This window comes from Hordeum vulgare, chromosome 5H (assembly GCF_904849725.1).
Source record: "Hordeum vulgare subsp. vulgare chromosome 5H, MorexV3_pseudomolecules_assembly, whole genome shotgun sequence".
Classification (NCBI taxonomy): Eukaryota; Viridiplantae; Streptophyta; class Magnoliopsida; order Poales; family Poaceae; genus Hordeum; species Hordeum vulgare.
In genome coordinates, this window is record NC_058522.1 from 574703690 (window position 1) to 574718289 (window position 14600).

At 46.4% G+C, this 14600-nt stretch overlaps 1 protein-coding gene across 1 annotated transcript; it reads left to right on the plus strand.

The window, feature by feature from the left end:
* Positions 1 to 3662: 3662 nt before the first annotated feature.
* LOC123394987 (ATP-dependent zinc metalloprotease FTSH 5, mitochondrial-like) lies at positions 3663 to 7519 on the plus strand. Its single transcript, XM_045089895.1, has 6 exons — positions 3663 to 4014; positions 4761 to 4845; positions 5077 to 5223; positions 5339 to 5646; positions 5743 to 6219; positions 6301 to 7519. The coding sequence occupies exons 1-6, from the start codon at positions 3781 to 3783 to the stop codon at positions 7273 to 7275; spliced, it is 2226 nt and encodes a 741-aa protein (XP_044945830.1). The 5' UTR covers positions 3663 to 3780; the 3' UTR covers positions 7276 to 7519.
* Positions 7520 to 14600: the final 7081 nt, after the last annotated feature.

A 14600-nucleotide genomic window follows, 5' to 3' on the forward strand; every position in this document is an offset into this window, starting at 1 on the left:
CGAACTGTAGCAACGGTGCACAGTCGGGGAGAACACAATTTCGTCTTGAAATTTTAGTGAGAGATCACCTCATAATGCTACCGTCGTTCTAAGCAAAATAAGGTGCATAAAAGGATTAACATCACATGCAATTCATAAGTGACATGATATGGCCATCATCACGTGCTTCTTGATCTCCATCACCAAAGCACCGGCACGATCTTCTTGTCACCGGCGCCACACCATGATCATCCATCAACGTGTTGCCATCGGGGTTGTCGTGCTACTTATGCTATTACTACTAAAGCTACATCCTAGCAAAATAGTAAACGCATCTGCAAGCACAAACGTTAATATAAAGACAACCCTATGGCTCCTGCCGGTTGCCGTACCATCGACGTGCAAGTCGATATTTCTATTACAACATGATCATCTCATACATCCAATATATCACATCACATCATTGGCCATATCACATCACAATCATACCCTGCAAAAACAAGTTAGACGTCCTCTAATTTTGTTGTTGCATGTTTTACGTGGTGACCAAGGATATCTAGTAGGATCGCATCTTACTTACGCAAACACCACAACGGAGATATATGAGTTGCTATTTAAACTCATCCAAGGACCTCCTCGGTCAAATACGATTCAACTAAAGTTGGAGAAACCGTCACTTGCCAGTCATCTTTGAGCAAAGGGGGTTACTCGTAATGATGAAACCAGTCTCTCGTAAGCGTACGAGTAATGTCGGTCCAAGCCGCTTCAATCCAACAATACCGCGGAATCAAGAAAAGACTAAGGAGGGCAGCAAAACGCACATCACCGCCCACAAAGACTTTTGTGTTCTACTCGAGAAGACATCTACGCATGAACCTAGCTCATGATGCCACTGTTGTGGAACGTCGCATGGGAAACAAAAAATTTCCTACGCGCACGAAGACCTATCATGGTGATGTCCATCTACGAGAGGGGATGAGTGATCTACGTACCCTTGTAGATCGTACAGCAGAAGCGTTAGAGAACGCGGTTGATGTAGTGGAACGTCCTCACGTCCCTCGATCCGCCCCGCGAACAATCCCGCGATCAGTCCCACGATCTAGTACCAAACGGACGGCACCTCCGCGTTCAGCACACGTACAGCTCGACGATGATCTCGGCCTTCTTGATCCAGCAAGAGAGACGGAGAGGTAGAAGAGTTCTCCGGCAGCGTGACGGCGCTCCGGAGGTTGGTGATGACCTTGTCTCAGCAGGGCTCCGCCCGAGCTCCGCAGAAACGCGATCTAGAGGAAAAACCGTGGAGGTATGTGGTCGGGCAGCCGTGAGAAAGTCGTCTCAAATCAGCCCTAAAACCTCCGTATATATAGGTGGGAGGGAGGGGGGCCTTGGGGTCCAAGGACCCCCAAGGAGTCGGCCGAGCCAAAGGGGGGGGAGGACTCCCTCCCCAAACCGAGTTGGACTTGGTTTGGTGGGAGGAGTCCCCCTTCCTTCCCACCTCCTTCCTTTTTTTTTCTTTCCTCTTGATTTTTCTTCTCTTGGCGCATTGGGCACTCGTGGGCTGTCCCACCAGCCCACTAAGGGCTGGTGTGGCTCCCCCAATGCCTATGGGCTTCCCCGGGGTGGGTTGCCCCCCCGGTGAACTCCCGGAACCCATTCGTCATTCCCGGTACATTCCCGGTAACTCCGAAAACCTTCCGGTAATCAAATGAGGTCATCCTATATATCAATCTTTGTTTCCGGACCATTCCGGAAACCCTCGTGACGTCCGTGATCTCATCCGGGACTCCGAACAACATTCGGTAACCAACCATATAACTCAAATACGCATAAAACAACGTCGAACCTTAAGTGTGCAGACCCTGCGGGTTCGAGAACTATGTAGACATGACCCGAGAGACTCCTCGGTCAATATCCAATAGCGGGACCTGGATGCCCATATTGGATCCCACATATTCTACGAAGATCTTATCGTTTGAACCTCAGTGCCAAGGATTCATATAATCCCGTATGTCATTCCCTTTGTCCTTCGGTATGTTACTTGCCCGAGATTCGATCGTCAGTATCCGCATACCTATTTCAATCTCGTTTACCGGCAAGTCTCTTTACTCGTTTCGTAATACAAGATCCCGTAACTTACACTAAGTCACATTGCTTGCAAGGCTTGTGTGTGATGTTGTATTACCGAGTGGGCCCCGAGATACCTCTCCGTCACACGGAGTGACAAATCCCAGTCTCGATCTATACTAACTCAACGAACACCTTCGGAGATACCTGTAGAGCATCTTTATAGTCACCCAGTTACGTTGCGACATTTGATACACACAAAGCATTCCTCCGGTGTCCGTGAGTTATATGATCTCATGGTCATAGGAACAAATACTTGACACGCAGAAAACAGTAGCAACAAAATGACACGATCAACATGCTACGTCTATTAGTTTGGGTCTAGTCCATCACATGATTCTCCTAATGATGTGATCCCGTTATCAAGTGACAACACTTGCCTATGGTCAGGAAACCTTGACCATCTTTGATCAACGAGCTAGTCAACTAGAGGCTTACTAGGGACAGTGTTTTGTCTATGTATCCACACAAGTATTGTGTTTCCAATCAATACAATTATAGCATGGATAATAAACGATTATCATGAACTAAGAAATATAATAATAACTAATTTATTATTGCCTCTAGGGCATATTTCCAACAAGACTGTATATACGTAGTCCTGTATGCATACACTGTATATTGTATTGTACCCCTTGGGTGCCCTTATATAATGAGATAGCCACACCCCGTTTAGGGTGTCGAGCACTTCCCAAAACATTACGTCTTACACTCCTCCTCTCCCCGCGGCCTGGAATTGGGCATCCACCTCGAGCGCGATTTCCGTCCGCCGCACGAGCTATTAGAGCCCTTTCTTGGACGCGGCCAGACACCTCCATCGATGAGGACCAGGGAGGGAGCGCCAAAACTTGGGCTAAAAGAAGCGCATTGACGAGGGGAGCGTAAGTGCAAGGGCGCGGGGAGGCACTGATGTCGAAGTCCTCACCGGAGATAGAGGAGGCTACGAGTTAGCATCATTGTGGCGGCGATGGCGATGGCGATGACGATGCAGGCACCCATAGGAGGGGCTTACAGTGTGAGTGGGCAGGGTGACAGGCCGACGGCGGCTGTCCGGCGACAGCGCATGGAGAGCCAGAACCGAGGAACTGCCCTAGTGGTAGGCGAGGAGGTAGGGTAGGGAGAGAAAAAGGCGGGCATGGGGTGCAGATGGAGGAAGGGCCGGATCAAGGGTCAACAGCGAGAAAAAGAGATCCCATCCCATGGGTGCGAGGAGAGAAGGAGTCGTCGTCGGTGGCGGCGGCAATTCTAGAAGGGATTTGGGGAAGGGGAGTGCAAGGTGGGAACGGGACGTGCGTACGTGGGGAGCGAGGGAAGGAGATTGGTTTTTTTTGCTGGTGCGATCGTGGGTTTTTTTTATGAAAGGGTCTGCTACGTGGCAAGATGAGGTGGTGGTCGGGGGGTGGGTGTGGATCCACGGAACGAGGGTGAAAGCGAGAGAAGGTTGAACCATCACGACAATAGATTCTTTTTTAATTGTAGAGATATAGCCCGTAACAACCAATGGTTCCATTAGTACATAGAGTCCATTAGAAAAAGTAGAGAGTGGAATCTTTTTAAATAATTACCCAAAAGACCTTCGCTCAAAAAAAACACAAAAAAAAGACCTTGACCCCTTTTTTTTGAGATGCAAAAGACCTTGACCTTGGTATCGAGAACCAACAATAATTTTTGGAATGAATGAAATCCCACCCAATGTCAATACTCAAGAGCGGGCTCCCCCAACGGCGGCCGCGCCCACGACCCAGCGCCACCACCGCCCCGTCCCTCCCTCGCCCGGCCATCTGCACGGGGCCGACGGTGCCACGCATCGATCCGGCACGCGGGTCACTGCTCTTGCCCGGTGGCGAGAGCGCGCGGGCCATGAGGCGCGGCGGAGCGCTGCTCGCGACGACGGACGGCCTCACTTCACAGGTGCGTGATTCCGGCTGAAAACCCTCGCCTGAAGCTGTAATCGGTTCTTTACCACTCGATCCGAGCCCGCACACGGAGTTCGTCGCCGTCGCCGTTGCCGTACGCTTGTGTTCGTACGTCTAGTCTAGCCTGCGATTGCCGTACGCTTGGGTTCGTCCGTCTAGTCTAGCCTGCGATTGCCGTACACTTGTGTTCGTACGAGGCAGAGAAAAGAGCTCCGAAGATCGCCGAGCGAGGCAAACAAATTTCGAGCGGTTCTTTTCTCATCTCCAGCATCGCAGCAATGAAAATGGCATCTTTTTCGAGCCGGCTCGCCCTCTCTAAGGGTATTTTTCCCCCATTCTTTCTTTGTGGTTCTTTTTCATTATGATTTTGCTTTGTTAGTTGGGTTCAGTAGCTTGTCACTGTCCAACGGAACACTAGGCCTTTTTTCATGTACTATATACACATACATACTTAGTTGATGCATTTCCGGTGCTGAAACTGTAATTGCAAGACACTGTCTGTCTGCGTTTCAGATCGATGCCACTTGAATTTTCTTTCTTTCTAGGATACACACAAGCATGTGTATCATATATTCGTAGAAGAAAGGGTAAGGCACCCGTCCACCGGATGCTACTTGATTAATGTGCTGCTGTTGCCGATTTCGAGCCACTTAATTTACAGGCTGTGGTTGGTTGCTGTCGCCGTTGTCGAACAAAGTTATACTATCCGACCGGCCTAATTTTTATGTGTGTTTGTCATAGGCTGCAAAGAATCTTGTAGCTGTGGCCGCGGCACCTTCATTCTCTGCTTTCAGAGCACCCGCTGCAAATGCACCTTCTGGAGCAGGTATGTTGTATGGTTTCTCTATCCACCACACACATGAACTACAAGGCTTGGTCGTTATACTTTTGTGGCGACTGCAAACTAGCGCTAACCTGACTTAATTCTGCCCAACAATCTGTTTTCGGTTAGGTAGATGATAGTACTTATTATTATTACTATGTATTCCACTGCGCCTTTTTGGTTGACTGTTGCTACTGAGGAAGTAAGTTTCTGCTAATTGCTTAACCAATGCAGGTAGTATGCTTAGGAATCTACAGCAGATGTACTGGTCAAGCTTTGTTGGTCAGAGGGTACGGGCCGGTGCCACCGCTTCTCTTTCTAAACAGATCCATAGGAGTGGTCCAGAAAGGGTTATACTTAACTTCAAGGCGCTAAATCGAGGTAGCTACCTTTTATTTCATCATGTTTGCTAGTTAGGAGTTGTATGTGCGCTTTCACCCGAAAACGGCATGCAATTTGGCTTGACGTGCACGGATGGATTCTATTCTCTATGCAGGAATTTCAAGTGCGGCAAGGGAGGAAGGACGTGTTCTTGGTACTGCTAGTGCACCCCATTACATATCAGAGAAATACCTACTTAAAAGGCAGCTTCTTCGTACCATCTCTGCCCTTACAGTTACTGGCTTTGCCATCTATGGCATTAAGGTTGTGCTTGATGGTGTCAAAGACACCAAAGTTGGCAATTTCGATGGTTTGAAGAAGGTACCGACTTCAGATATAAGCACAAAACTCAGTGATGTAAAGGGGGTTGATGAAGCCAAAGCTGAACTCGAAGACATAGTTCACTACCTAAGAGATCCCGACGTGAGTGTGGCATTGCCATCAACCTGCGTGCAGGTGTTCTAATTCAGCAATTTTTCTTGATACTGAATTGTTAACTCACTTTTACATGCTTTGCAGAGTTTCAAACGCCTTGGTGGCAAGTTTCCTAAGGGTGTTTTGCTTGTGGGCCAACCTGGCACAGGGAAGACCATGCTAGCAAGGTCAATGGCTGGGGAAGCCGGCGTCCCTTTCTTCTCCTGCAGTGGCAGTGATTTCGAAGAGATGTATGTGGGTGTTGGTGCTAGGAGAGTCAGGGAGCTCTTCAGTGCAGCAAGGAACCAATCTCCTTGCATAGTATTTATCGACGAAATTGATGTGATTGGTTGGCGCAGAGACGCTGAAGGTTCAACTCCGCAGAGGCAGGCTCTGAACCAGCTGCTTGTTGAGATGGATGGCTTCAAGCAGAATGATGGGATTATTGTGATCGGAGCAACGATCTTCCCGCAGTCACTTGATAGCGCCCTTGTCAGGGCTGGGCGTTTTGACAGCCATGTTCATGTTTTGGTTCCAGATGTTGAGGGGCGGCGACAGATCCTCGAGGCTTACATGTCAAAGGTGCGTATATAAGGTTTACTTATTTTCTTGCGGTCTCTGATGCGGGGCTTTGATCTTTTCTCCATGAATCCTTTCATGCAGGTGAGTAAATCCAAGGATGTGGATGTGATGACCATTGCGAGGGGGACGCCTGGGTTCTCAGGTGCAGCCCTTGCAAACCTAGTGAACACCGCCACTCTCAAGGCTTCCAGGGATGGGGCAAAAGCTGTTGGGATGGGTCACCTTGAGTACGCCATGGACAGGATCATGATGGGCAGGGAGCGCAAGTCGGTGGTGACATCTGATCTATCAAAGAAGCGGACTGCGCACCACGAGAGTGGGCACGCCCTTGTTGCTATCCTCACGGACGGTGCTAACCCTGTCCACAAGGCCACCATCGTGCCTATGGGACATTCTCTTGGCATGGTGACACAGCTGTCAGGGGAAGACAGCCAGCTCACAAGGAAGCAGATGCTGGCAAGGCTGGACGTATTCATGGGAGGACGCGTGGCCGAGGAGCTTATATTTGGAGAGGCAGGGATCACCAATGGTGCCTCATCTGACCTAAGCAAGGCAACTCGATTGGCGAAAGACATGGTCGCCAGGTATGGTATGAGCAAGCGGATCGGCCTTGTTTCCTATGGCAATGAGACCATTGCTACCCGTGGCAAGGCGGTGACCATGAGCGGGCGAACAATAGGTCTGGTTGATGAGGAGGTGAAAGCATTATTGGACAACGCTTACAGGAACGCAAAAAAGATTCTCACGGAGCACAACAAGGAGTTTCATGCGCTAGCAAATGCCCTCCTGGAGCATGAAACTCTCACTGGCGACCAAATCAAGAAACTAGTTTCGACAGCACAACAAGCAGATAGTCATAACGGTAGCCAGCAGGATCAGAAAACACCTTCTATCACTCGCGACAACAGCACCAAACCGGTAACGAGATCAAGAAATAGGGGCTCGCAGCAAGAGCACCAAACCAGTGACAAGATCAAGAGACAGGTGTCGACACAAGAGCAAGTAGCTGATGCTAACAATGGTCAGCAGGATCAGGGAACACCTTCTTCGCCCTAGCCATGCACGGAGACCTTTGCAGGAAGAAGTATTCGATCCTTTCGTTGAATGTAGTGAGCGATGTGTACGGTCTCAATTTAACTCTGACTTTTGTTTCTGAAGACCGAAGAGAATCCGACGTGTTTTGTAGTTTTGTGTACTGTGTTGTGAACTAGTAAAACCTCCTGTTTTAGGCCTCAACTCTCAAGCATGAATGTACCCCAAGATTTCCATCGGAATTGAATAGGACTGCTGTGGACGGGCACGAAGATGTGTAAATGCAGTTCCATACATTTTCACCAGCTGCAAAACATGATAAAAATACCATTAGGTGCTTCCATGAACGCATCATAAAAACAATGCAAGACATGGGCTTGTCTCTGATCCTCTATTTTCTTTATTCATAGGTTGCCTTTTGACCGTAAATGTCAATCGATAAGTCTACTCCCTCTGTTCCTAAATATAAGTCTTTTAAGATATTTCATTAGGAATCTACATACAGAGCAAAATGAGTGAATCTACAGTCTAAAATATGTCTATATACATCCGTATGTAGTCCACTAATGAAATCTCTTTAAAGACTTATATTTAGGAACGGAGGGAGTATATCAGGAATCAGCAAAGTTCATAGGGAACTGGCCAGCCGGTCTGTCCACCAAATCAGCAATCCTAGGAGTGAATCTGCCCAGAAACAGTTTCCAGAGCGTATTCAGGAACTCGGTACCATCCATCCAAAACCAGCAGTGTGTGTGAAGAACCTCCAGCTCTAACAAACTGAAGATTTGGCGTGTCGACACAAAGTTATCCGCAGCTTCAGCATTGTGAGAGTGAATGGACCAGGCATCTTGAGGATCATCTGTGATGTTATTCTCAGGCTCGACACCATCCAAAACCAGCAGTGTGTGTGAAGAACCTCCAGCTCTAACAAACTGAAGATTTGGCGTGTCGACACAAAGTTATCTGCAGCTTCAGCATTGTGAGAGTGAACGGACCAGGCATCTTGAGGATCATCTGTGATGTTATTCTCAGGCTCGACACCATCCATAACAGGATCCGTGTACTCGAAACAAGTGCAGAAACTGAACCCTCTAATATGAAGATAGTTCTTACGGAGTACTTGTTTGGAAATGTTTCTGGGATAAGAATTAATTACTCGAAGAGTGAACTGATCAAAATAGGTTTATCTCCTGAGCAAAGAACCAATTTTGCCAGCATCATGGGGTGTGTTAGAAAATGAGCAACTACCTTTCACAGAGAGCCAAAGGCCAATATATGTACATGTGAAGTAAAATGTAGAAAACCCCTTATACAGTGGACATATACCGAAATGAGGACTATACACATCTAACACCCCCCTCAAACTCATGGCGCATCAACAACACGGAGTTTAGTGAGAAAAAACCCATGCTGCGCTCGAGTCTGTGCCTTCGTGAAGGAGTCTGCCATTTGCAACTTAGAGGGCACATAGTGAAGAGCGAGAGTCTGATCCTGCACAGCAGCACACACAAAGTGGGCATCCATACCGATGTGCTTGGTGAGCTCATGCTTCACTCGGTCACGCGCTATACTGAGAGCATCTGTGCTATCTGACAGTAAGGGAGTCGACAGGGCCGGCTCTGGGATTTCAAAGGCCCCAGGGCGGACTCCACCAATGGGCCCAATAGAGAGAAAAATCCTACTTGATACATGAATGGATAAAAAAATTGAAGTCATAAAGACTAACAATTTTTCATTAGAATCAAATATCTGATAATATTTCTTGTATGTGTTCCAAACCAAGTATCATAGAAAGCTACAATGCATAAAAATAAAGAGAAATAGCATGCTAACAAATCAGACCTCCAAGCCTCTAGTAATTATGACTTCAGGAGAAACGAGACTTCCGTGCTTTTTCTGAGGCAAAGTCATTCATGACAGTGTCAAGATCAATGTTATCCAAACTATTCTTCTCGATGCAACACATGACCAAACCATTTAGCCTTTCTTGAGACATTGTTGATTACTTGTTTCTAAGTCCCAATAAACTTCTGTACTTGTTTCTCAGCACAAAATTATTCATAGCCCCTTTCTGGGTCCCAATAAACTTCTGTACTTGTTTCTTATTAATTCTTTTTTAACAACCACATAATGCTTCTTAGGCAACATGATTACAATAAAAAGAGAGAGGACACTGGCCACTGAACGTTGTAGCAAATAAATGGATGCAGCTGCAGCAAGTGATGTAAAAAGAAAGTAAAATCAGACACCTGATTGAATTTTTAGATTGAGAACAAGAAAAGATTGACTCGCCCAGCAGGCATAATCTCGCAAAGTATTTCAATCTGAGAAGTGAGAATTACCTGTTGTCTGTTGATCCTTGATCTCTTCTTAAATCCCGATTTCCTCCTTGTCAACTTTGATCTATCATGTGCCTCCGTCTCCAACTCTCTAGGAGACTATGACCTTGCGTGATTTGGGAATTAGGGATCCAAATTTCCAAATTTCAATCAGGCAAGTGGGCGGCTGGGCGAGGGCAACTCGCGAGGACTCCGTGCGTGAATCGGTCGACAGGAAACGAAGCGTCCACCTTCCGCTGTGTTCAGGCCTTTATTTCCTGACGAGGGCAACTGGTTGTATTGTGGACAGGTTTACTCGATGCCTTGCCTGGGCTGGCTGTGCATGTGTGATAGATGGGCCTTTTCTTTTTTTTCTTTAAATATACACTGTACCAGATTATATGGCCCCTATTTTCGTCGGCCCCCAGGCCGTCGCCCCTCTTGACCTGGGCCAGAGCCGGCCCTGGGAGTCGATGTAGTAGTAGGCACACCAAAATTCTCAAGTAACCATCGTAACCAGATCACCTCAGCCGTCAGCATAACCATCACACGCAACTCAACCTCGGTACTCGAGCAAGAATCTACAGTCTGCTTCTTGGTCTTCCAGGCAATACGAGAGCAATCTAGATATGTTTATCGTGTACTAAAAACATGTTCATTGTGTATTTCAGAAATATTTAATCGTGCAATCTAGATATGTTTATCGTGTACTAAAAAATAGTGGTTGTCTATTAAGAAAATGTTCAACCCGTATTAAAAAATGACATCATAGATTAAATTAATATTAATCAAATGGAGGGAGAAGAAACAATGCAATGTGACACAAGAATATTATTACTACAGAATGAGCAAACTGAGTATTTAATGAATACAAAAATATTTAAAAAAAGAATTGGAACCCTATATTAGTTAAGGGCGGAAAGACAACCGATGGACGGAGAGAAAAACGACTCTTCAGTCACAGAAAAGCCAAAGAATACGCTTTGGACTGGTGTAGGCCGACGACAAGCAACTTCGGCCTTGCATAAACCGATGAGGTCTTCGGCCCACTTCTGACACTATTCGGCCTACGCGTGAGCAAAGAGTGCCTTTCTGGCCTAATGGAGATCAAAGGCTGCTCTTCGGCCTAAGCGAGTTCAAATAGTGTCTTTTTGGCTTTAGTGAGGCCGACGGGATCATACTTTTAAATTTTATGAATTGTGGTATACATTTTCCAAATTTGTAGTTTAATATCTTGCTTGAGTGGGGGGGGGGGGGGGGGCTTTTGCCCTCCTGATAGTTTAAGGCGGGTGGGGGGGGGGGGTCTACCCATCGCCTACAAGCCCATTGATTATGTGCCTACCACTAATATGGTCTTTTTCTTTTGCGGGGGTAATATAGATTTCAGGGAAAATCTATGTAGTCGTGTGCGCACGGACGTGGTCCGGTGCAGCGGCATGGGACACGAGAGAGCGCTCGGACCGGTGATGCAAGTGGACATACTAGTTGCGACATTTTTTTTAATGTTTCATCAAACCCGACAAAAGCATTCTAATAACATGCATGCATGCATGGTCTACCTTTTTTCAATGACACATCATGCTAGCATGCATGTTTGGTTATGTTTTTACTACTCCTAGTAATGAGGTATTAGGGGGTGCAGGACATTGCAGGCTAGGCAACCATTATGAAGTTTTTTTATTCGTATATAGTGTACTAATACATATGAAATAACTGGCCCCCGGATATAATTAAATAGCAAGCACTGTAAAATAACAATGAGACAATTGTATTTATAATAACTGACAAGCTTATATAAGGCAACCGAGTATAATTTTAACCATATATAGTGTACTAGTACATATGAAATAACTGGCCGCTAGGTATAATTTAAATAGTAAACGCTGCAAAACAATGTGAGAATTAGTATTTATAATAACTGGCAAGCTTATATAGACAACTGAGTTGAATTAATTTGATAAGAAAACATACACCACGACAACTAGGTCTTAGAACAATAGAATGGCATTTTATGACACAGCACAACAATCGGGTAGAATTAAACTAATAAATACAGAAAAACACCACGAAAACTATTTTTTACAATAACTGACAGGTTGCATGAGACCGTATGGCAATTAAGTAGAAACAAAGTGACAAGAACACGAAACAAATTATGGCAAGTGGGATTTTATAAGCACTGACAAGCTTTATGAGACAATATGACAACTAGGTAGGATTAACATGACAAGAATATCAAAACATTATGGGAATTGGATTTTATAAAGACCGAGTCTTTGTATGAAATGACATAAAAAATATGGCAATTAATTTTATTTTACCGGCAAGTAAGTGGTTAATAATATGATAAGTGAGTGAAAGAATGTGGGAGTTACGGATGGGAAAAAAAGTTTTCAGAACATGTTAACATGAGATCTAGTTTCGAAAATTTTGTCACGGAAAATTCAACGATGAAAATAGATCATCAATTGAATTAACAGTTTTAAAATAAAATATTATAAGTTTCAAACATTGAGAGAACTTTAATGATGTCCCAACATGCATGCATGCAAGATGAAGAGAGAGGAAATCATGCAATACTTTATACGGATTTCTGTAGCCAGTGGTTAAATGCATGTGTTTGCATGGCTTTTCGCGTTCTTGCTAGGGTCTTTAACATGTGAACACCCGCGACACGGAAGGACCAGGATGCGGCGTCGCTGCGTAGTAGAGTTCAAGATTTTATTCCTTTGAAATAGTGTTACGTCCGTTAGTACAAAGCTAGAAACAGGATGACGCAACCATAAAGCGGTGTTACCTTCAGAACGACAAATATTAGCTAGACTCTTATGATCAACTTTATTTTGATGACGCTCTATTTCCCGTGGAATAAAATCTCTCGGTTCCAGGAGCTTCTTAATTTCCATCATAAGATGTCCATAGGCTGATCTATTCAATGAATTATCATCCGTAAGTACAGCCACCAACACAGTTAGACTGAATAACAATAGGGAGCTCAGACTTATGGATGGTGAACGAGATTCCTTTGCAATGGAAGAGATATCTGTAGGCAGAAAAAAGACCGCACCTTATGCATCCCTAAGCACCATACCCGTCATTCCTGCTAACCCGGACTCACTAACGAAGGAGCCATCTGTGGATATTAATTGCCACCCAGTCAGCCGGTGGCTAGGGCCATGGATTTTGTTGCTTCACCTGTACCACAACGGCGGTCCATGATCTACCCGTACCTCCTGACTGCTAGCTGACTGGAGCAGTTCTCTTGATGGTTAGGCTATGAGGCACATGAGCAATAATATCATTTATCAACGCCCTGACAATGCAAGAACCCTCTCTTTGTTGTGATAATGACAATGACAATGTCACAAATCAAGTTTATCAAAACATGAGACTTCGAAGTGGGCGCATATTGGTCCCTTTGTCACGTGGCACAAAAAAAGGGGTTATATTATCATCCAAAGGATCTAGCTGATGCGGACACTCTCTCTGATTTGTTGATCTCTAAGAGGACTGATCGTGTTGTACGCATGTATGATGTATCCAAAGCTCTTGATTTTCGCTAAGAAATCCATCCAAATTCGTTGAAAACTTTGTCTGCCCTGGATCACATATACGCACAACAAGACATGGAACACACTTTACATCGAACTCTAAGTGACGTGATACAATTGATATAGCATATAACATCTTTAAATGAAGCGAAACTCTAGAAACAAATATTGACTACATGTTTAAAAACAAACGTTACCTATGATGTGATAAAACGAAGACAAATAATTCGAGACGAGGGAGTATGTACATTTGACCGTGTGGTTTAATCGGAAGGTTTTCAAGCATAGACGGCGCTCAACAAAGGCGTGAGGAATGAATCTGATGACTTGCTGGCGGTGCGCATGGCCGTCACCATCTTCTCCACCATGGTTGTTATCTTCTTCGTCTCTTCTTCCTGGTGCTGCTGCTTGGTGTCGAGAAACGTCACCGGACCTGGCCGGGCCTTGTCGGTGTTCAAGGAGTGGCACTTCCGTAGGACTAGCCCCAGACAAAGATTAACAAGGCTACTACCGTCGAAGTCAAAGAAGCTTCTCTTGAGCCGGCGGCACCACTCGGCCATGGCGGCGGCCCGCTGCAGTCGCCGGTGCTCCTTCTGGTCGAAGAAGGTGAGGGTGATCCTCACAGGGACGTAGTCGTTGCGGACGCATCCCGCCGCCTCCAGCGCGCTCCGGTAGACCATCAGGTGCTTGGACCAGGCGTCAGCGCCGAGCACCTGCTCCGAGCGGAAGACGGCGCGCTCCATGTCGCCGTCAAGGATCTCGATGGAGATGGTGGTGCCGACCGCGAAGTTGTTGTACGTCACGGTGGAGACGTGGACGGCGAGGGAGCCCGGCACGCCGCCGCCGACGAAGCCGCACGGGGTCGCCTTGACGTGCCAGAGGTGGCGGTTGAAGTAGAGGGTTTTGACCTTGGTGGAGGGCGTGCCGGGCGGCGTCTGCCCCAGCTTGGCGTAGCCCCGGACGGCCAGGAGGCGCGTGATGGTCTTGGTCGCCGCCGCTGCCGGCGGCGAGGAGGAGGAGGAGCGGCTGGTCATAGTGTTGTGCGTGAGTACGTGATCTGCAATCGATCTGCAGGTCTAAACTAGAGCTTCATCGTGCAAAGTAGGTGGTTGGCCACCTCCAGGCACGTAGCGCCTGTTTATGGATCGGGTTGGGGGCGCCGTACGTGGGCAGTCCGGTTGACGAGTCAGTTTCCAATACGGTTCATCACCAGCAAGTAAGAAAATAAAAGTTTCCAATACGGTTACATCTATCCTAATCCTATATGTGTGTATATATATACTGGTTTGGTATATGCCTATTATACTACCAGTACGTACGGTACATGCAACCTCGGCGATAGATCGATTGATCCGTCGAGCGATCGACTGCGATCCAAGGGTTTGCCGATCGACGATCAACGATCAACATGGCCATCTTTCGGCTCGGTTTCTCCAAGGTTAGTGTCTTTCCTCACCCGCAAAAAGAAAAAAAAAAGGTT

Excerpts from the sequence above, each read along its gene's own strand:
- LOC123394987 (XM_045089895.1), top strand. The coding sequence starts at position 3,781 with ATGAAATCCCACCCAATGTCAATACTCAAGAGCGGGCTCCCCCAACGG. Across the intron at positions 4,015-4,760 it reads CGGACGGCCTCACTTCACAG|GCTGCAAAGAATCTTGTAGC; the intron begins GTGCGTGATTCC and ends TGTTTGTCATAG. Across the intron at positions 5,224-5,338 it reads CTTCAAGGCGCTAAATCGAG|GAATTTCAAGTGCGGCAAGG; the intron begins GTAGCTACCTTT and ends TTCTCTATGCAG.